Source organism: Lathamus discolor, chromosome 4, assembly GCF_037157495.1.
Source record: "Lathamus discolor isolate bLatDis1 chromosome 4, bLatDis1.hap1, whole genome shotgun sequence".
Taxonomy (NCBI): Eukaryota; Metazoa; Chordata; class Aves; order Psittaciformes; family Psittacidae; genus Lathamus; species Lathamus discolor.
Genome location: NC_088887.1, coordinates 85,066,454 through 85,086,723, shown reverse-complemented (window position 1 = coordinate 85,086,723; position 20,270 = coordinate 85,066,454). Strand labels below are relative to the sequence as shown.

The 20,270-nt window shown below is 43.2% G+C and overlaps 1 protein-coding gene across 2 annotated transcripts; it reads left to right on the top strand.

Moving 5' to 3' along the window:
* Window positions 1-1,000: 1,000 nt before the first annotated feature.
* Window positions 1,001-19,905, top strand: KLF5 (KLF transcription factor 5). Of its 2 annotated transcripts, none has more exons than XM_065678120.1 (4): window positions 1,001-1,443; window positions 3,312-4,179; window positions 5,300-5,359; window positions 17,944-19,905. In XM_065678120.1, the coding sequence occupies exons 1-4, from the start codon at window positions 1,198-1,200 to the stop codon at window positions 18,120-18,122; spliced, it is 1,353 nt and encodes a 450-aa protein (XP_065534192.1). In that variant the 5' UTR covers window positions 1,001-1,197; the 3' UTR covers window positions 18,123-19,905. The 2 variants fall into 2 exon arrangements, with proteins under 2 accessions (XP_065534192.1, XP_065534193.1); XM_065678121.1 differs by lacking the exon at window positions 1,001-1,443 and adding an exon at window positions 1,557-1,757.
* Window positions 19,906-20,270: the final 365 nt, after the last annotated feature.

Sequence of the window (20,270 nt, the reverse complement as noted above, 5' to 3'; positions counted from 1 at the left end):
TTCGTGGAGGGGGAGGTTGCCAACACCTCTATGGATTCACAAACCGTCTCCCAGCACTGCAGGGCTGGCAGGGCCAGGAGAAAGGTGGGAAGTTTGGGTTTTTTCCAAGGCTCCGCTACGTGTTGCACTTTTCCCATACAATGTGAGACCTTTCGTGCACTAAAGGATGGCGTCCCTTCTTTTTCTCCTCCTGCAGTGAAACACGGAGGAGCTCGGCGCACCGTCCTGTGTCTTATGGGGAAATACGCTCTGCGGCGAAACCACACCTCAAAACAAGTAAATAGAAACTTGCCTCATCGCGGGGGGGGCGGGGGGGGGTATGGAAACGGGACGGGACGGTGAGGTGCGGAGAGGAGACGATCGCCGGTCTTTTCCTCTCCCGTTCTTCCTCCTCCTCCGAGCTATTTCTTTAACAGCATTTTTCCGGCGTACGGTGAGGATGTATATTATAGCACCGAAATGTACTAGCAGCAGGTTTTGGAGTAAGAGTTGCCTGCAGGACAGAAAATAATAAATTTGACTGACTGCCTCTAAACCCCTTTTGAAGATGCAGACGGTTATTTGCCAACGTCTGCATTTAGCAGCGCTTCGTTATAAATAATAGTAAAGCACGAGAGGGGCCACGGCAGACCGCCGCACTTGTTGAAAACCTTCTCACTTCGCTGCGAGCACCAAGCCGTCCGTCCCTCCCCGTACTGCGCCCTGCCTGCACGGCGCACAGGCACAGCGCCGGGGGCAGCCCCGCTGCTGACCGCCGGGACCGCGGACGGGCCGGGGACCGGTACTGGCCACCATGCCCGGCGGCCGCCGCCGCGCCCCCCCAGCCCGGACACTCCACGGCGGGCCAGGGCCCGCGCGGTGCGGGGAGGAGCCGCCCGCGCTCCCCGTAGGCAGGGCATCCCGCAGGGCCGGCCCCCTTCGTCGGGCTGGGTGGGGTGTAGGGGGGGCCGGGGGTGGAGTAGGGTGAAATAGAGGCGGGCGTGTGTCACCGGCTAGATACCCGCGGCCAGGTACAGGCGGAGGCACTGACGACACCGGAGTGGCTGCGCGCTCGGGCTGGGGCTCCCGGGGAGTGAGCGCACGAGTAGCCACCGCCCGCCCGCCCGCCCGCCCGGAGCCGCCCGCGGGCAGTCCCCCTGCGCCGGGGCGGGCAGCCCGTCCGCGCCGCACCCGCCGCCGCCTCCTGCAGCCCGCCTCATGGCTACCAGGGTGCTGGCCATGAGCGCGCGCCTGGGTCCCGCGCAGCAGCCCGAGGAGCCGGTGTTCGCGCAGCTCAAGCCCGTGCTGGGGGCGAGGGACGCCGCGATCTTCCCCGGGGACGACCTCAAGCAGCAGCAGCAGCCGCCGCCGCCGCCGCCTCAGCAGCAACCGCCACAGCAGCAGCAGCAGCACCCGGGGGGCGGTGGCGGCGGCGCGACCCTGCCGGCGGAGGAGATGGTACAGGTAGGCGGTGGGCAACCCTCACTGCCCACCGGCCGTCGTCCAGGCGGGCGGGGAGTGGCCGTGAGCAACGGACGGGCGGGCGGGCGGGCGTGCGGGCAGGAGAGCGGCATTGGGTGGGGCCGCGGTGCGGGACGAGGGCAGTTGGACCCCGAGGTGCGAGTGTGAGGCGGCTGCTGCGTGTGTGTGTGTGCGTGTGCGTGTGCGTGTGTGAGTGTGCGAGGAGGAGCGGCCGCCGCCGCCCAGCCCGCCTGCGCGGAGCGTCGCGGAGCGTCGCGGAGCAGAGAGCGCTCCCGCCTTCCCGCCGGCGGAGCCCGGTGAGGCGGCCGAGGCGTTGTGGGGAGCGGGGCTGCCCGCGCGGGTGTGTTGAAAGCCGCAGCTGCTGCCTGCCTGCCTGCCTGCTTGCTTGCCCGGCCGCCTGTCCTCAGCGCCCACGCTAGGAGTCATGTTCGGGGGGGGACGGGGACACGGCACACCGGGAGAGAGGGGACTTCCCGGGACTTTCTGCCCGTCCCGGGCGCGGATCCACCCGCAAACAGCTGGAGGAGCTAACAGGAGCAAGGCGGCGGCCGCCGCAGCCCCGCGGAGGGTGTTCGCTGAGAAGCGGCACCCGGCAGGCAGCGGCCGTGAGGAGACACCGGCCTGGCGCTGCGGGGTGTCAGCCTTGTCCCTGGGAAGGGGCGTCCCGGGGATCCCCCGGTGCCGGGCAGCGGTCTGACGGGAGCTGCGTTTCGGTGGTGCCTTCCCCAACGAATAAATAAGTCTTCAAAGCGAGCTGCCCTCGGCTCGTAAACAAGGGCTGGAAAAAGTAGCCTGGCATGTCGGGGCAGATCCAGATCAAAGGGACGGGAAAGGCGGCTCTGTTTGTTTGTGGTGTTTACCGGGGGTCTTTGAAGAAAGGTCCTAAAAATCCACTTTCTGGCAGAGTTGCAGTTTGTCAGCTGCTTTCTCCTGCGGGGAGCTAAACGGGTCTGGTATGAGCGCTCTCTTGACAGGGCAGGGGGGAATGTAGCATTTGCCCACTGGAGAGTGCGTGATAAATGCTTTGCCGATGACTGTACCAGCAATGGATCGGGCTCCAGCCACCCACGGATTCCCTCGCACCACTACGCTAAGGGAATCATTTCCCAGTAATTAAAGAGCTCTCCTAGGACTGAGGCATGGATAGAGACATGTTTATCACGCTGTTGGCCAATTATACGCGGCATAGATTACTATTTTATTTAAAGTATAGTGCTGGAGACGCTTCACACAAAGGGTACTCTGAGGCAGTCAACCCGTCCTCTTTGGCATTATTTATAACAAACATTTTGGTGTCGTATTTGTAATCAAATACTTTTGGTTAAAAAAATGATGATGAAAGATATTGGAAATATATAGAGGAAAAAAAAAACATTATTTGAAGTGTTAGCATTCAAATAGCCAGCTGAGGATGTGGCTTTTAGAGTTAGCATTTCAAAGAGAATCGGGTGAAACAGATAGGCAGTCACCCTGCTCCAGCAGTGAATTCCTGAGCGGGAGATCTGCAGATTAGGAGGAGTGCCTGTCATTTCTGCACCTCGCGCTGTCTGGTAGGCATAAAAGATGGAAAGTTTGCCGTGCGCTGAAATATCAGCTCACTCTTCGTGCTCGTTCTGCATGAAAGACTCACGCCATGGCTTTTTCTCCTTGTCCTTGATGATGTTGTTTATCATGCCGATTATAAGAGACAGGTTTTCATTAGCGTGAATGTTTATAGTTTCCTCCTTAGGTAGCTTGCGGCCGGCTGAACAGTATTGCTTTTTATTTGCAAAGCCTCACGTGACCTGCATGCCATCATCTTTCTCAGTGGTAACAAATCATGTGGATTATGGTCTGTTTTGTTTTTGTAGACGAGATGTGAAATGGAGAAATACCTGTCACCTCAGCTCCCACCCGTCCCTGTCATCCCCGAGCATAAGAAATACAGAAGAGACAGTGCCTCGGTTGTAGACCAGTTTTTCACTGACAGCGAAGGGTTGCCTTACAGCATCAACATGAACGTCTTCCTCCCTGACATCAGCCACCTGAGAACTGGCCTGTACAAATCCCAGCGACCTTGTGTAACCCACATCAAGACAGAGCCAGTCACCGTCTTCAGTCACCAGAGTGAAACTACTCCCCCTGCCCCCCCCACTCAGGCCCTCCCCGAATTTACCAGCATCTTCAGCTCCCACCAGACCCCTGATGTGAACAACATTTTCATCAAGCAGGAGCTTCCTACTCCAGACGTTCATCTTTCCGTCACACCCCAGCAAGGCCAGCTGTATCAGCTCCTGAGCTCACCGGATTTAGATATGCCAAACACTACTACTCAGGCAGCCGTGATGGACTCCCTCAACAATGTCTCCATGCCGTCAGCCATGGCGGGCCTTAACACGCTCTCCTCGGCTGTTCCACAGACTGCGATGAAACAGTTCCAGGGCATCCCCCCCTGCACCTATACCATGCCAAACCAGTTTCTGCAGCAGCAGGCCACTTATTTCCCTCCTTCCCCTCCAAGCTCTGAGCCTGGAAGTCCAGACAGACAAGCAGAGATGCTGCAGAATTTAACCCCCCCTCCATCATACGCCGCAACTATAGCTTCCAAGCTGGCAATTCACAATCCGAATTTACCAGCAACTTTGCCCATAACCCCCCAGAACATCCAACCAGTCAGATACAACAGGAGAAGTAACCCAGATTTGGAGAAAAGACGTATCCACTACTGTGACTATCCTGGTAAGCGATCTGTGCCAGAAAATACCAGCACTTGCAATAATAAAAAGTGGGAATAATCGTGGATGGGTATAAGTGGTTTTTCTTCAGCTGCAATCTGCACCTAGGGAGAATCAAATATATCTTTGCCAAAGTAGAATTTCTCTATTGTTTTATTTTGTGACACATGTTCATATGGTTTAAATAATACACACCCTTCATGTCACTTGTAATTCTCTTAAATACCTGAGCTTATTTTACCATGGTACAAAACTTGTACTCTGTAGGGAAAAAAACCCTAAACAATAAAAGTGATGGCCTCCTGTAATGTAAGTCAGTGTGACCATGCAGCTCCTGCTTGCACTTTCCTAATGCTCATGATGGAGCAGAGGCTGACTTTGTCCAGCGTATCACAGCTCAGTTAGATTCTGCTCGTGCTGAAAGAGCCATTTCAGCTCCCAGTAGCCGAGGCCATGGCCATTTCTTCCATTTTACAAATGGCATTCAGCTGCCCACATAAATCCATTGAAACTGTCTCTGAAAATTGTCCACAGACGGATTCCCTTCTATCCTTTTCTGTGTTGAAGGAGAGATGGACCTGGCTATAAACTGCGCTGCCATGTAGTACGTGATCCCAGATACAAGATGCTCACACCCATCCGAGCACAGAGAAAAGCTGCTGCTCGTGGCTTATCTCCCCCTTTACTAACATAACTCTCAGTGAGGTATTACCCATTCAGTGTGCCTTGTGATAAATGCTTAGTGGGAGAGTTATGCTGAGCCCTGGGTGAAAGTGACTCCGAGTCTGGTTTGATGAAATCCTTTAGGAAATATTTAAAAAATAAAAGTTCTACTCTGAGATTTTAACCTACCTAGCGGGTGTTACAGTATGTAGCTTGTAGCAGCTATTGGTTTATCCTACATTACAAGGTAGTAAGTCTACTAGAAACACACATATTTCTCTGTGTAAAGCAATATAGCCCTGGAAGCTTTCTGTGTCAAATCTTAATTCTAAATGATGATGGTGCCAGAAGGTGCTAACCTTAAATGTTTCCAGCTAGTACCCCAGCACCTAAATGTAACATGGAGTGTTCATGTTCTCCCTGCTGAAATGCCTCTCTGCCTTTTTTGTTCTGTCTTGTAGGCTGCACAAAAGTTTATACGAAGTCTTCTCACTTAAAAGCGCACCTGAGAACTCACACGGGTATGTACTCACTGTATCTCACTCTTATTCGTTCATGGCTTGCACATTTTCTGGGAAAGCAAGCATGTTTCATCTGCCCTGTTCTCCCTGCTTTCCATGGAGTGCTTGTGAGTCCAGGCTGAATGTTCAGTTAAGAAAAATTTTAGGGTTCGGTCAATGAAAAGAAAAACTGCTTTTATTCTTACTGCAGTGTACTTAAACCTTTTATAATACAGAATTTAAAATAGGTAAGAATAAAACAGATGAAACTTTCCTTTTCAATATAAAGTGTTACCAAAAAAAGGACTTTTTTCCCCTGAATAATGAATGAATCATAGCGAACATATTAGAGTTTTTAAGACTCATTTAAATAGGTAGGATTTTCCGGCTTGGGCTTTTTCTTTGACCTGTTAGAATTATTTAGTCTTAGATTTTTTTTCAGAAATGTCATTAAAATTCCCAAGATATTTCTGTTTCCTTAGCTAAGTGTGCCTTTTTTTTTTTAAGACAAGTAATTCTATATATTAATTTTTAAAAAAGAGACTTAATTTTTTGTCAGTGAAAGACATTAAAATGGAGGAAATTTAAAGTGTCGGTGTGTCACGCTTGGTTTTTGTACCTCAGTCAAATTCTGCCAGCAGCTACAGAGGCAGTCCCTATTGGTGGGTCTGCATGGAGCAGAGCTGGGTACAGTGTTGCTTGTGCATGGGTGCAGGAGCCATGCAGGCAGAGGACAGGGTTGTAAGGTGGAACCTCCTGCCCTAGGTGCTTTTCCTAAGCATTCACCCGCTGAGGCAGGGGGAAGGAGGAGGGAAATGGGAGAAAATCGTAGCTCACTAACAGCGTGCCCGAAACTATTTAGGACAGTTCTTAGCTGGGATGTTTGTACAGAACTGCTCATGCTAAATCAGTGAATGCACATGACTGATCTCGTAAATAAATCAAATGAGAGAGCTGTGACTCGTGTTTTTAAAACAAAGAGTGAACCCCACCTCTTCTCTGTGTGGACCTCGATTCAGAGCAAAACATGAGACACAGTTGAAGCAACTTGTTTATTGAAGCAGGCTGTCGACGCTGCAGCTGTGCCTTTCAAGTAGTGGGGTTTCACCTAAGTTTAAATCATAAGCCAGAACAAAACTTAACATGAGCTATGATCTAACAAAACGTTTCGCTATCTCTATGGAAACAAGGCCTTCTATTCAGCAGCTATTTTGAATGGATCGTTGGATTATTGTAAAGAAATTGAGTATCTCCAGGCTAAATGTTACTATAGAAATTTTGGTAAATGAAAGAGTTGTCTGTGCTGCAGTCACAGTCAAAAATTACAAGCAATTGTACAAATGTTATTACCTTGCATTAGTAATAGAGTAAGCAAGAACACTGTGAAAAATATTTTTGATATATGTAATCACTCCTTAGCCATAAGCTTAGTAAGAAGGGAATATTTTCATGAGTCTCTAAACCTGAATAATCTCGGAGAGTATAATCCTGTTGCTCTTTAATAAATAATCTGTAAATTTAAGGGTGTGCGATTTCCCCTTGCGCACTTTAGCCAGCAACTAAATACCAGCTTTAAATATCTCACTTGCTATTACACGATAACTAGGAAGAGAGATAAAAGCAAAGCTTTGGTCTAAGAATGAACAATTACATAGTCAGCATTTCAAACGTACTCGTTTCCTTTTTAAAATCAGTTTATATCTTTTTTTTTGGTAATGACTGTAGGGTGTATAAACTTAATAACTGTGTGCGCAGAAATACAGACCATGTCGCTAACATCTGTTGCTTAGGGTCGCTAATGTTTATTGTTGCCTTCGCTTTTTTACCTATAGATATTTGACCTTAGAAATGCAGATGAATGTGCAAAGGTCAGAGGAGCTGATATATTCATGGAAACAAGAATGTTGTTTTAGATAAAAATCTAGTGAACTTAAGCAGGTCTGTAATACAAAGGGTCTTCTGGGAAGGTGAATGAAGGGATAAACTGTCTAAGGTGTGCATTACATGCAAGAATGTGAGTCTGTATCCTGTTACCTGCATTATTTCACAGTTTGCATTAGTTTAACTCTCTTGAATATTCAGTTAATACTTGAAGATTTTCAGCACCGATTCTGATCTCTGCCTTAACATATGGTTGAAATGTATATTATGGGGAAGATCTCTGACTTACCCAGTACTGTAAATCCATTAAGTGAATGTTAAAAGTAAATGAGTGCAAACTCAGGGAAACCTGTGAAGTTGCACAGCTCCCCCAGGAGCACAGGGGAATCTTGTTATTGATCTCCAAAGAGAAGGGCTCCATGCCGAGGGCTAAATTTGGGTGTGTACCTCTTTGCATCCCATCCCCCAGCACCGTGAATTCATACTGCACTGTTAAGTTTTGATTATTTCTTTTTTTAAGGTTTTTGGTTTGGTTTTTTTTCTGTTTTTAAGGACTTCTGTGAAGCTTTTACCTTCAAAGTCTAAACCAAGTGTCACGTAATCCATTTTAATAAAGTTGTGTGTGATATTCTTTCAAATCCCTTCAGGTATAGCAGACCTGTTTATCTGGCTAAACCCGTTCTTTAGTAATCATGGACCACTGAAGTTGTTTTCTCCTTATTCTTAGCTTCTTAACAATACCTTTTAAAATTGGCTGCAGTCTCTCTCTCATCCCAACCAGTTCCCGCCCTTTTCAGCAATCTGTCATCTTAAAATAAAAGAGCCTGCAGCAAAGTTTGTCTGCCATTAAAAGTCAAGACAGACCTTATGGTTTTCCTTTTGTATTGGAAAATCTCAGCCTTTTCACAGTATTTACTTAGCAGCCTTTCTCTTCTGAAGGGCTTTCACTGGGTTTAGTAGGCATGCAAACACAAACCTAAGGGAAATGTTATTTTTGATAGGTGGAATGTAGGCTGTGGTCTTTTTTTTCTTTTTTTTTTTTTTTTTCTATTCAGATCTGAACACACTGTCAGACTTTATAAATTACAATTAAATAAAACTACAGAAAATGGGCAAAAGAAAAATTCATTGCATTTTTCTTCTTGGGTGTGCCCAAGGTGTTTACCTTGCACCATGTCAGGTGGTATAAGCTGGTGTAGTTATGCTGATTTAGTGTAATTACACTGAACTTTTGTAGTTGATGAAGAATCCAATATTCACTAACGAGCAAAGCAAGGTTAATGTGTAAGGAGTACCTGTCACTGAAGCAGGTGTGTTTTTTTTCCCTCTAGGTAATGCTGTAGCACTCGTAAATTGTGAAGTAAATTTTAGTTTTGTGTGTTGGGTAACTGTAAAATTGAACATGAACAAAGATTTTAATGCTGCAAAGTTACAGGACATTTTGTATCCATCTCCACGCAGTTCTGAAGCAGATGTCTTGTACATTTTAATCCCTTAAAACACTTAAGTATGATATCTTACCTCGATGCTATTTGTTCCTAAAACAGGTAAAAAGGTATTCAGTATGCTAAGGTACCTTTTGGAACATCTCTCAAAACAGATTGGAGTTTTTGACCTTTTGAAGCAGGGATTTTTCTTTTAAAACTATTTTACCTGTTAGTCATGAAACAAGTTTCTGTTTCATAACCAGCATTGTGCAACTATGGTATATGATCGGGGACGGGGTTACGCATTTATTGCAGGCTGTCCAGCAGTAAAACCACCTTCAGGCTCTGGCATAACAGCTATAATGTGCCAAATGTCACTGAAAAGCAGTTACTTGTGTGTTGTAGATAAACCTCATTCAGTTCCTTTTCTGGCATCGTATGTACACATATATATCAAGTACTCCCTTAGAAACAGCATTTCTATAACTTACCCTGTTAGATTTCTTAATGTTAAAGATATGGACTGTGGAAGTTGAGCCTTTGATATTCACTGTGGGGAATACCTTACCTGGGCCCTACCTGTAACGCTGCAGAAGGGCTGCTGGCTCCAGGGTGGGGGTTTTCTTTTATTATTTCTGTGAACAGCTGCACACTTCAGACTTGTGTATGGTTTTAAGAGGAAAATCTGTCATTGTTTTGAACACATCAAGGCACACACATTGAGGACATTTTACAGCTGCATATTGGTTTTCTGTATACAGAGTCTTTGTACAGGCATGTTGTCTGGTCACATGGTGGGCTTGCCATTAATAGTTTCGAGCATTAACTGCAGAACTATTTCATCTCTATCTATAGATCTAGTTTGTATTTGGTGATGGGAAGTGGAAGCTGAGATAACTGAAGAGAAATGGCATTTCTCTAAATGAGATCCACTGAAAATACTTCCACTGTTCCCAGTTATTTCAAATGTTTATGTAAGCATGGGGCAGCTGCTGACTTGTGTGGTTCCTCAAGGTGTTAAGCATTTTTATTTTAGATCTCTGCCTCAATAGATCCAGAATTAGGCACTGATCGACATTAGTATTAGGACCAGTTGTGTGCAATAGACTTCCACAGCCCATAGGACTTGACACTCCCAGCTTACCATAGCTATATGCAGATGCTTGTCAAAGGTGGTACCATACAGAATCGCATGGGAATTCAGGATGCCCGTTGTTCAGAAGGAAGGACAAGCGGTAGCTGGACTTCTGCTCCAGAAAAGCACCTTTTGAAAACATGTATTGACTCAATTCTGAGACTTACGTGGGGGATTTCTCTTATGGTGTGCAAGTGGGGAGTGGAGGCCTCAAGATTCAGCTTTGCTCAGGGTTGCAGCATTCTGTGTACATAGCAAATCTCATCCTGGAAAAATCTTTGCATCATGAAAACAGCTATTAAGTAATACCTCTGTGCAGATTCTGCTTCTTTAACCTGCTAGATGAGTCAGTTGCACAGATTATAGTTTAAGGAGGTGTCGGTAAATGCCATCATTGATAGAGACAATAAGGAAAAATAGAGGCAAGTTAAATAAAACTATTGACAAAGTGCATTAAAGTGCAGTGTTGCTAGACACTGCTGGAGAATATGTTGGTATCTTTTATTTATGAATTCTGCTAAATCCATTAGTTGCCTGTGTGAGAAATGGAAGTACATTATTTTCCTGTGCAAACCACAGTTTAAGGGAAAATAATGTGCTTTTTTTTTTTTCAAACACTTTGTGAATGATTGCAGATCTTGGGATTAATTGATCCGGTTCTTTATCTGTAGTCGTAAGCTAAATGAGACATGTTTGAATGTGTTGTTCAAAAGAGGGTGAAATCTTAGCAATACACACCTAAATTTTAATAAAGTATTAGTGGCTGTTCACATCAGTGTCCAGCACACAATTTTTATGAAGCAGGAATTAAATTCCAAGGTGTCAGGTGAGGGGTACTCCTGTTAGATTTTTAGATACTGAAAAGAAAAGCCTAATATTTTCTTTATGATTAAAAGCCTAGAAAGTCCCTCTAAGCATGAAAGCTTAAGAAAACCTGTTGTTTCTGTCAATTGCTCCCTGAGAGGATTAAACTTCAGTTCCAGGATATTTGATTCCTGATAAGGAAACTGTTGACCTAAGAGACCAGCTTTAAATATAGTTCATTTTCAGTCCGCCCTACATAGGCTAATATAGTCCCAAGATTCACAGCAATTGCCAGTGATTAAAACTTTCCATTATTTGATTAGACATTCCTTATTGTAATTAATTCCTGAGCTTGACTGGAACGATTGACTCCTTGTTCAAGGGTAGTGTGTTTGTTGTTTGTTAGATGACCTGCACCTCCCATTGGTGAAAGATTAGAAACATTTAAGTAATGTCCTAGTTTAGTCTGAGTATCTTGGTAGCAGCATTCCTGTCCTGTCAGCTTGCATTATTTATATTCAGGATCCCTAACAACTCTGATTAAAGACATATTAAAACCTTTGATTTTGGCAAGTGTACAGTGCTTCGCTTTGAGTTAAAACTGCTTTAATGTATTGCTTTTTTGTGTGTGTATGTGTGTGTGCATACAGTAGATGGAAATCTGGAAGTCTACAGTACATGTTGAATAAATTCCATTTTAAGAGCATCTCTTATCTGACTGTACAAGAGCCAGTGTTATTGGTGTGTGTTCTTGCACCACGGGCATAGATGAGGAAATGTGTTCTTCAGCATAGGACGTGTAGACACAGCGATACACCCCAGATGGCATGGACTTCTGATAAACCTACTTTAAAAAAAAATTCCTTTCATGTTTGTTTGCATATCTCCTTGAAGAGAGACCACCTCTGTTAAGACAGAATGTTACACCAGAAAGAAAATAAACCATCACACAGGCCAGTCAAGATTCCCCAGTAATCCTTGAACTGCGTAAGACAACACTTAGCAAAATGAGTGCTTCAAGCACTGGTAGGAACACTGAGGAGAAGATAGCACCTTCTGTGCCTCTCTAGTCAGAAGGTGAATGATGCACAACTCTTGATTGTTCTCTTCACTTACTAGGCAGTTACCTTTTTTCCCTGTGTGTGCTTCTGTTAAAAGATCAAATACTGTTTGGTTTAGCAGTCATCAGCTTTACGCACTACAACAGCTCTCTGTTACAGGATTCCTTAGAATGCTGTTTTGCCATGAAGTAGTACTTAATGGTCACTCTTTAGCCATTACTATACTAGGCAGAGGCTTTATCATGTTTAAAAATGTGCGGCATATGTTATGGATTTGTATTACTGGTGGATGTTTCAAGAACTAAATTTATTTTGTCACTCACAAAATAAGCTGGATGTACCTTGTGTACTGTCAGCCCTTTGATCCATCTCAATCTTGGACAGCTGAGGATTTCAGTGCACTAAAGAGCTTTTAAACACCTGAGGGACATTTTATGTTGAAATTTCAGCTTTCTGCTATTTCTCAAAAAAAACCAAACACCCAAACAAAAAACACACCCAAAACCCACAAAAACAACAAAACCCTGTCTTTAAAAAGAGAAAAAAAACCAAACCCACCCCCCCCCACCCCCCCCCCCCAAGCTGCTTTTAACGACGACTAAAGTGCTTAGTCAATAGCAGAAGGAAGGTCTAATTTTAGGTAAATGCTGAGAGCTAAAAACCTCTTTTGGATGAGTGCAGGCATACACCCGAGCAGCGACTTTCATTTCCAGTCAGCCTGGAAGAGACCAGAGTTAAAAACCTTAGTGCTATAAACTAGAGGAAACCTTTTTCAGGCAAACTGAAACAGAGAAAACATATTTCATGTGTTCTTTTTTTTCTCACACCATGTGAGGGAACAAAGACAACTGATGTTAAGATGTGAAAAAATTGAAAACAAGTGCACCAGAAAATACAAAATAATCTGTTTTAAAATAATACAGGTTATGTGTATAACTGGTGCAATTACAGTGCTGAAACTTACGCTTTGCCTTTTTATCACACCTAATTGTGTACTTTTTAAGGCTGAACCCTTGCCCCTAGAAATAATTCCGTAATAGGAACAAGTAATATTAAAATAATGGAAAGAATGGCAGGGGGATGTCTTTACACTTTTGTACCCTCACAAGCAGTAATCGGGTGTTGTCTCTTCAGAGTCTTTGACAAGTATGCTGCATTTTCTTCTTCAAGGAAGCTCCAAACCCACTGCTCTGACAGAAATTTCTGATAGGAAATAAGGAAATAAGAAAAGTTGCAAGCCTTGGCTGGTGTAATACCTGTATTGGGGTTTCTGCATACTAACAGGGTTACCTAACTTTAGGTTTGAAAATATGGTCCTTGTTTGCAGCTTTACATTTAAAGAAAGCTGTACTAGCAGGGAATTGCAGAGATAAAGTCACACAACTCTTTGGTGAAATAAGGAAGCTTATTGTCTGTTGATGGGGAAATTCATCACTAATGGAGGTTTTCAGTGACTTGTATTTTTCCAAACAGGATTTTAAACAGAAACATTTTCTTGAGCAGAGGCTACATGTGGAAGATACAGGGTGTCTTCAAAATGACTGTCACCCCCCCCCCCCCCCCACTGGTGGCACTGTGCCTTATCCAGATGGGCATAGCCATGATGGTCACTGCCAGTGGCTAGTATTAGTGTTCGGAAAGCAGTTGGTGCCTTTGACACCACTAAATCCCCAAAAGACACATTAAAGAGAGAAGAGCCCACACAGTGTGCCTCACTGGTCCAGACCATTCCGTTGCAGGATCAGCAAGGATCCTGAAACTTGCGATTTACCTTGGAATAGTTTTATCTCTTGAAGCAGCTGGTTAGGTTAGCATGTTATATGTGGATGTCCAGACATATTTTTGACATCCTTGCAATCTCACAGCATTAGAAATTCTGGTTTGGTTTTTTTTATGTTTGTTTTTTTTTTTTTGCAGCAGACACACACTGCAAGCAGAATAGTCTCCTTTCAGGTTAAACTGCCTTATCTCTTGCTAGGTGCTTTCTGTTAAAGAGCTTCCAAACTAAACAAGAGGGCTTAAAATTTCTGTGCTCAAGTACAAGTCTGTTTCTCACACTCCACAAATGTATTTCTTTTAAACTGGAGAATGGATGCATATTAACAGCTCAAGAGCTTAAAAATATATTTTGTGATGTATATGCCTAGCAAAACATTTTAAATCAGTGATACTGGAAGGAGGTTATGCAGAAATCCAATTAAACTTATGAAATCCCTATCCTGTTGAAGTATAATTTAAAGGAAAGCAGTTCTGTTTCCCAGAAGTGCTGTGTATAATATTTCTGGCTTGGGAAGAAAGGGTTGGAGTGTGCTATTTGGCTGGAAATTGGTACCAGCTTCCTCCATGGTGTTTTAGTTAACAGTGTTGACATTCTAACAAATCCTGTGGAAGCTCCCCTGAAGTGGAGGAGTTAGCTGTTTTCTTGCTTTTACAGTGAAATATCTGTTTGATACCATGATCGTGTTCCAGTAACCGTGTCGTACTACCTTCACATTTGATGACCAGTGGCATTCTTGGTTTTAACACCCTATAGAAGCCCTAAATTGCTGGAGGAAAACCAAATATTTCTGAAACTTTACAGCTACTGTATTTCCCACAATCATTAAAGTAAACAAATCCTACATTACTATGTAGGCAATGAAAACAGGGGATAAAGGGTTCAGTGTCCCTTGTTGTGTATACCTGCTTTTTTAAAAATAAATCTTCAACCCCAGATTGCTCAGCAAAGAAGTAGGATCACTTCAGAAAATATGTAACATGAGGCTCTTTTTCCCTTGCTGCAGGAGCTTAAACCAAATTCTTATTTCTGCTAAATGACAAAAAGCATGTGTATAGGTTGAGAGAAAATATTACTAGCTAGTTGTTCTTATGCTTTCTTTAAAGGAGTGAAAATAATCTCCACCTTCTTTTTCTTGCCCCCCTTCCCCTTTGCCCAAAAGGAAAACATTTAAAATTGATTCAGTTCTTAAATAGAACTTTCCAACGGAAACTAGTATTACAAACATAGATATTCAGTATTTTACCCCTAGGATTTATGCAAAATAATCCATGCCTCTACACTGGCGCTAAAAATACATTTTCCAGTTCTCACTGTTGGCCAAAGCAGGGGTTAAAAGCAGCATTCTGGCTTTACTTTCCAGTACATAAAAGTAACACTGTTAAAACAATCTGTGTAAAGGCAGCAGCTTGTTCCCTGCCCCATCCCCTGAGCACTGCTAGGTTTAGATAGGGTTTAGCTCAGGTCTGCAGCAGGGCTGGCCAGGAGCAGTCAGTGCATGACATTGCCCAGTTTTATCTCTGAGCAGCGCTGTTGCCCGGGAGGGTTGGTGGCTGTTGCGGGCAGTGAAGAGACCAGGACAGCAGGGTAAGTTTCTAGATGGTGTCTCAGGGAAGCTGAGTCCCCTGGAGTTCGATGGGGTCTCTCTGATTCAGCATTGACTTGGAAGCTGTGGCATCCAGCAAGATAAGGGGTTCACTGCAGCTGACAGTTTGCATGCCAGGAGCCTTCATATCACCTGCTCATGCTGCTTGCAGATTAGAAAATGTTTTAAAAGGGGGACAGCAGTTTTGTTTAGACTCAAGCAGGGTGAGGTACCACCTGCACAGTACAGCTTTGAGACTCCTTTTTTGGTACAGTGTATGTATGGCGAAACTGCACATACCTCATACCTCCTTAATGCCAGGCTTGGAAACTGATTTTAACTTCCTGGTCCCCATTCTTGTCTGGTCCGGATATTCCTAGGTTTCTGTTCAACTATTGGTGTTTTCCTGCTATCTTTACCATTTCTCATTCCTTATGTGGAGTGTATAAGCAGGTGTTTGGAGTATGTAGAGGCTTGACCATATATATGTTCTCTGTGGGCAGTTAGGGTGGCAGGATCACAAGCCTGGGAGTTTAGCATCAAGTATAATATAGCAGTTTGAAGTGAAGGCTTTTGAAGAAGAGTTTGAAGCCAGTGTGGGAGAAAGGGAGAAAGAAAGGAGAGAAAAAAATACACTGTCTTTAAGTTAAGGTGCTTCAAGTGACGGATTAATGCTTTTGTGCAACCTGTGTGAACGTATGTTTTAACACAAAGTGCTCGCAGAAGATCTCCCTGGTGCTGTGCCTATGGAGCAGCAGCAGTCTTTTGCAGACTGCATTAATAACCCCGTTTAAATACATTAAGAACGATGTATATAGCGCAGAAGATCCCTCTCTGAATAAAGGTCTTTCCTGTCATTCTGCCATGAAGAGTAAATGTGGTGTCTCAGCTGGCTTCTCTGATGTTATAAATGTTTTACATACTGGGTTTGAATGAAATCTATATTTTAACCTGTATATGTTGCATGGAGTGAAAGAGTCCTCAGTGGTGGATCATTCCGGTCTTCAGTCAGCATCAGACAGAGTAAATTCAGCTATGACAGAAATTTTTAATGATTTGTGTTCTGATTTTCTATCCACCAAATACTTTTGAACTCTGTGAGAGGAGATGCCAGGCTCTTAAGTTTGTTTTTCTTGAGGGATGATATGTTTCCACTGTGATTTCAATAAATCCCAGTCACTGTTTATGCAGTGAAGTGGTTGGTGGGTGGGGGTTATTTTTTCTTGTAGTGGTCTGGTCCTGGTTGTGACTGTGCTGCCAACGTGAAGTCACATCCCCATTCTGAGCAAAGGGCTGGTTTTGCTCATAATAGTAAATAGAAATTTGCTAGTTAGTTGATCAGAGAAGCAGTAGAAACTCCCAGACAAAACCAGTTCCATAATTTCATCTGTATGATAAATTAGCACCTCTGAAGTAATGTTTTGGAGTTTCTCAGATGGTGTTCTCTGCATAGCTGGTACAGAACAAACAGTCTGATTGCAGGATACTGGCTCCTGTCTTTCTTCCGCATGCTTGTGTGACGGTAAACCAGGGAAAAGAAGGAGTCACTCCACTCGGCTGTGGATTGAGACTGTGAGGGTAAAGGTCTGAGACCAATGGAGGGGGAGAAGCTCTGTAAGATGTGCTGGAAAAGACTTTTTGGAAAGCTCAGACTTGTTCTGATCCTGCTTCAGATGAAGCTACTGCCAGGTGCTTCAATAAACTCATTTTTCTTTCTGTTTTTGCCAACCGAGTCAAGTTAATATAAAGGCTATAGATAACAATCCATTCTCCCAACTGAAAAGTGTTTTTGTCAACCAACATCAAGCAATAGACTATAAATAGGTAATCTTAGCCTCTTTATTTATATGAAGCTCGCTTGCATGGTGACATCATGTCCATACCAGCTCCTGAGCAGGTGTACATACACGCGAAAAGTTCTGGTTTCACACAGAAGTCATCTTGGCTTTGTGGCTTTATAGTTCTTCCATTTCAACAAACACCTATAAATTACAGGCATGCTTAAAATACCTCATTTATGGTTCTAAAATGGATGAATGCAATTATTTTAGGTGCTTGGGCCGGTGTATTCAAGACTAGCTGGATAGTTTGAAATTTGTACTTGGAGCTGCTGTAACACAGCAAGTTCTCAGAGGTGACATGCTCCCCCTGCATCAGTATAGACTGATGGAGACAGCAAGTACTAAAATACGGCTATTTAAACACCTGATTGTAGATGTTAAATTCTTAAAACTGCTTCGAGTGTTCAGGTACTTTCTCCTATATATAGCTAGCCCAAATTGGGATACCACAAGTGTTTATTGCCCCTTACATTTTAGAAAATACTATCCCTGTGGTGTTTGTAACACACTGTACCCGTTTCTTTGCACATCAGAAGCTCTTGAATAATCTGCACGCTACAAAGAATCTTTACAGAAATCTTCCTTCCCGTTTCAGACATCTTAAAAAAAGCTCTCTGTAATTTAATTTACCCATTTTAAAAAGGTGCAAGAATAAGCCGCAAACTATCCTGGATTGTCACGTTCAACTGCTTTTTCCACTACTCCCTCTCACACTGAGATGAGTGTAAGGGAGGGTGTTTCAGTCTCATTCAGGGTTTTTTTTTCTCTGTGATTTTCTGTACCATAGCTGTCTCTAATTTCTATGTTTGAAGGTTTCTTATATTTTATGTGTTAAATCACAGAATCACTGAATTGATAGAATTGAAAGGGACCCCTGGAGATCAGAGAGAAGAGCAAGATTTGCTGGAAAAACAAAGGGGCTGTTGGTTTGAGGCCTATTGAATAGATATATGAATAACGAGGAAGCATCAGCTCCTGCATTGTCATTTATTTCTGGTTTAAATTGAAGAGCAGTGCCATGCAATATGATCTTGCATCATTTTTCTCCTGAAGAGTGGCAGCTGACATTGTTGTTTCTGTGTGCTCTTTTTCAGGTGAGAAGCCATACAAGTGCACGTGGGAGGGCTGCGACTGGCGATTCGCTCGCTCAGATGAGTTAACGCGCCACTACAGGAAGCACACGGGGGCAAAGCCCTTCCAGTGTGCTGTCTGCAATCGCAGCTTCTCCCGCTCTGACCACCTGGCTCTCCACATGAAGAGGCATCAGAACTGAAAGCTGGACTTCTCGTTGAGGCTGTTTTGTATCTATGCAATTTCCTATTGACTCCTGACGCGCTACTAAAGTTAGTTTAATTTTTGAGTATGGGTTACCCATTTAAAAGAAATCTCGAAAGAAACTGGAAATGTATATTTTGTATATTTATGCAGAAAAAGGGAAGACACTGTATCACAGTACCAGACTGTTCAGTCATTTGTTTGCTCTCATGATGTATATGGCTTTAGTCAGCAGGTTTCATCTCTTCACAAGTATTATTGTCTTGACACATTGCAGCTTTATACATTTTTTTTCCTCTTGCGGTGTTTTGACCAAAGCACTGTCATTATTGTGACAATGTTTAGTAAACAAATTAATGAGAGGCTGCAGGTGAATGAACACAGTGGAAAAGCCATGAATTGTAATCTGTCAGGTTTTTACTGGACATACTTAGTACTTGTGGGGGTTTTTTTAAACATTAAGTCATTCTGTGGAAAAAGGTACATAGAAAAATCCATAAACGGCCATAGAACAAACATTTTGTTCTGTATGTTGCATGTTCGCTATAACAAAGATTTTGTAAATATGCAAATCAGCTTTTTAGGTTTAATACAGAAAGTTTTCTAAGAATCATCTGAAAAAAAAAGCTGTTGTTTTACATTTGATAACACAGCACATTTACAGAAAAAAAAGTTAAATACCTCTCAAAACCGTACAGACTTAGCTTAGTTTTTCTTCAGAGAAATGAGCTAGGCATTCAGATGTGTTGTACCTGTTAACTAAAACGGTGTGCACTGAATATTCAAAACAGGATTTTGTTTTCAAGTTGCTTAAAAGGGCAAAGACATGGAGAATGAACCGTAACGTCATCATTGGAAGCTTAACTAACGGGGATAGTTGCAAGGAACACAGAATGTTAAACCTCTTACTATAAGCTAAACTTAGTATCACTTTAAAAAGAAGGATTTAGGATGCAATTTTCATATACAGACGCGTTAAGCTGGTTCAGCACCAGTGTGATCTAGTTTCGTGTGGATATTGCATGTAATTTACGAGAAGGTAAGGATACAGTAATTTTGTGTCAAATTACAGCACAGTCTAGTTAATCCACTGTTGAGATTGACACACGCAGGGGAAAACTTTCTGCTGACAAAAGTAGCTGAAACTTCACTGAAGACAATGAGGCGGTGCCCTTTTATGCTAACAAAGACTTTGATCCACCGTGTTCAGCCTAGAAATAGTAGATGGAGGGCCAAAGACGAGGTTAGACCATGTAGGATTTGGCCAGGCAACAGGAGAAAACCAAACAAACTTAGGAAGTGTCTGGACTTCACAAGCTGTAACATTAAGCTGTCAACCAAAGGCTAGAATAGACAATCAAAATACCAAAAAAAGGATCTTGCAGGAAAACCTAGCTTTGTTAAAACTGTTGTTTGTCCTTATTTATTTGTGGTATATGATAGACTCTCTTTTTTTTTTTTTTTTTAAGACAATTTTACATATACTTGATAAATTATAGTTTTGTTTGTTATAGTTAGAAATGTTGCTCTTAATGTAAATAGTTGACAAACGATGTAAATAATTTTGTAAGGCTTCAAATGTTTGTACATGGAAACATGCAGAAATTGGTTGCTGTTTTGCTTCTTTTGCCTTTGCCCCCCCCCCTTATTTTTGTATTGTGGTATTTCCTATGCAAATGATGGAGCAAACAGCTGTATAGTTGTAGAATGTTTTGAGAGAGAATGAAATGGTTTATATATAAAGACTTTTTTTTTTTTGCAAAATAAAACAAAGTGCCTAATGTGTGTTTGTGTGTGTGTGTGTGTGTGTGTATGCGCGCTCTCTGGAGCTCCTGACAGGGACAGCTCTGTGGTTTTGCACTGGGAGCTGGAAATCGTAGCAACATGAAGCTGAGAATGTTCGTTCTTCGCAGCAAGGATAGTCTCTTTGGAAAGTACCTGGCACTTCTGTATCCTGCCCTGATGAAAGTAATAAATGGAAGCAGAGAAGGGATAGTGCTTTTCTGCTATCAGAACTTTAAAGGAAGTGTATGGTAGCCTGAAAGTGGGTGGTGTAGTTGTCAACAGTATCACAATGGTAAATTAAAGGTACCCTTTGGGTACATGAAAGTATACAAATTCTCTTCAACTTTCAAAGTGGGTAAAA

Bases quoted from the DNA above. Each gene is read 5' to 3' on its own strand.
- KLF5 (XM_065678120.1), top strand. From the start codon at position 1,198: ATGGCTACCAGGGTGCTGGCCATGAGCGCGCGCCTGGGTCCCGCGCAG. The intron at 1,444-3,311 runs GTAGGCGGTGGG...TTGTTTTTGTAG, and splicing joins CGGCGGAGGAGATGGTACAG to ACGAGATGTGAAATGGAGAA. The intron at 4,180-5,299 runs GTAAGCGATCTG...TCTGTCTTGTAG, and splicing joins CCACTACTGTGACTATCCTG to GCTGCACAAAAGTTTATACG.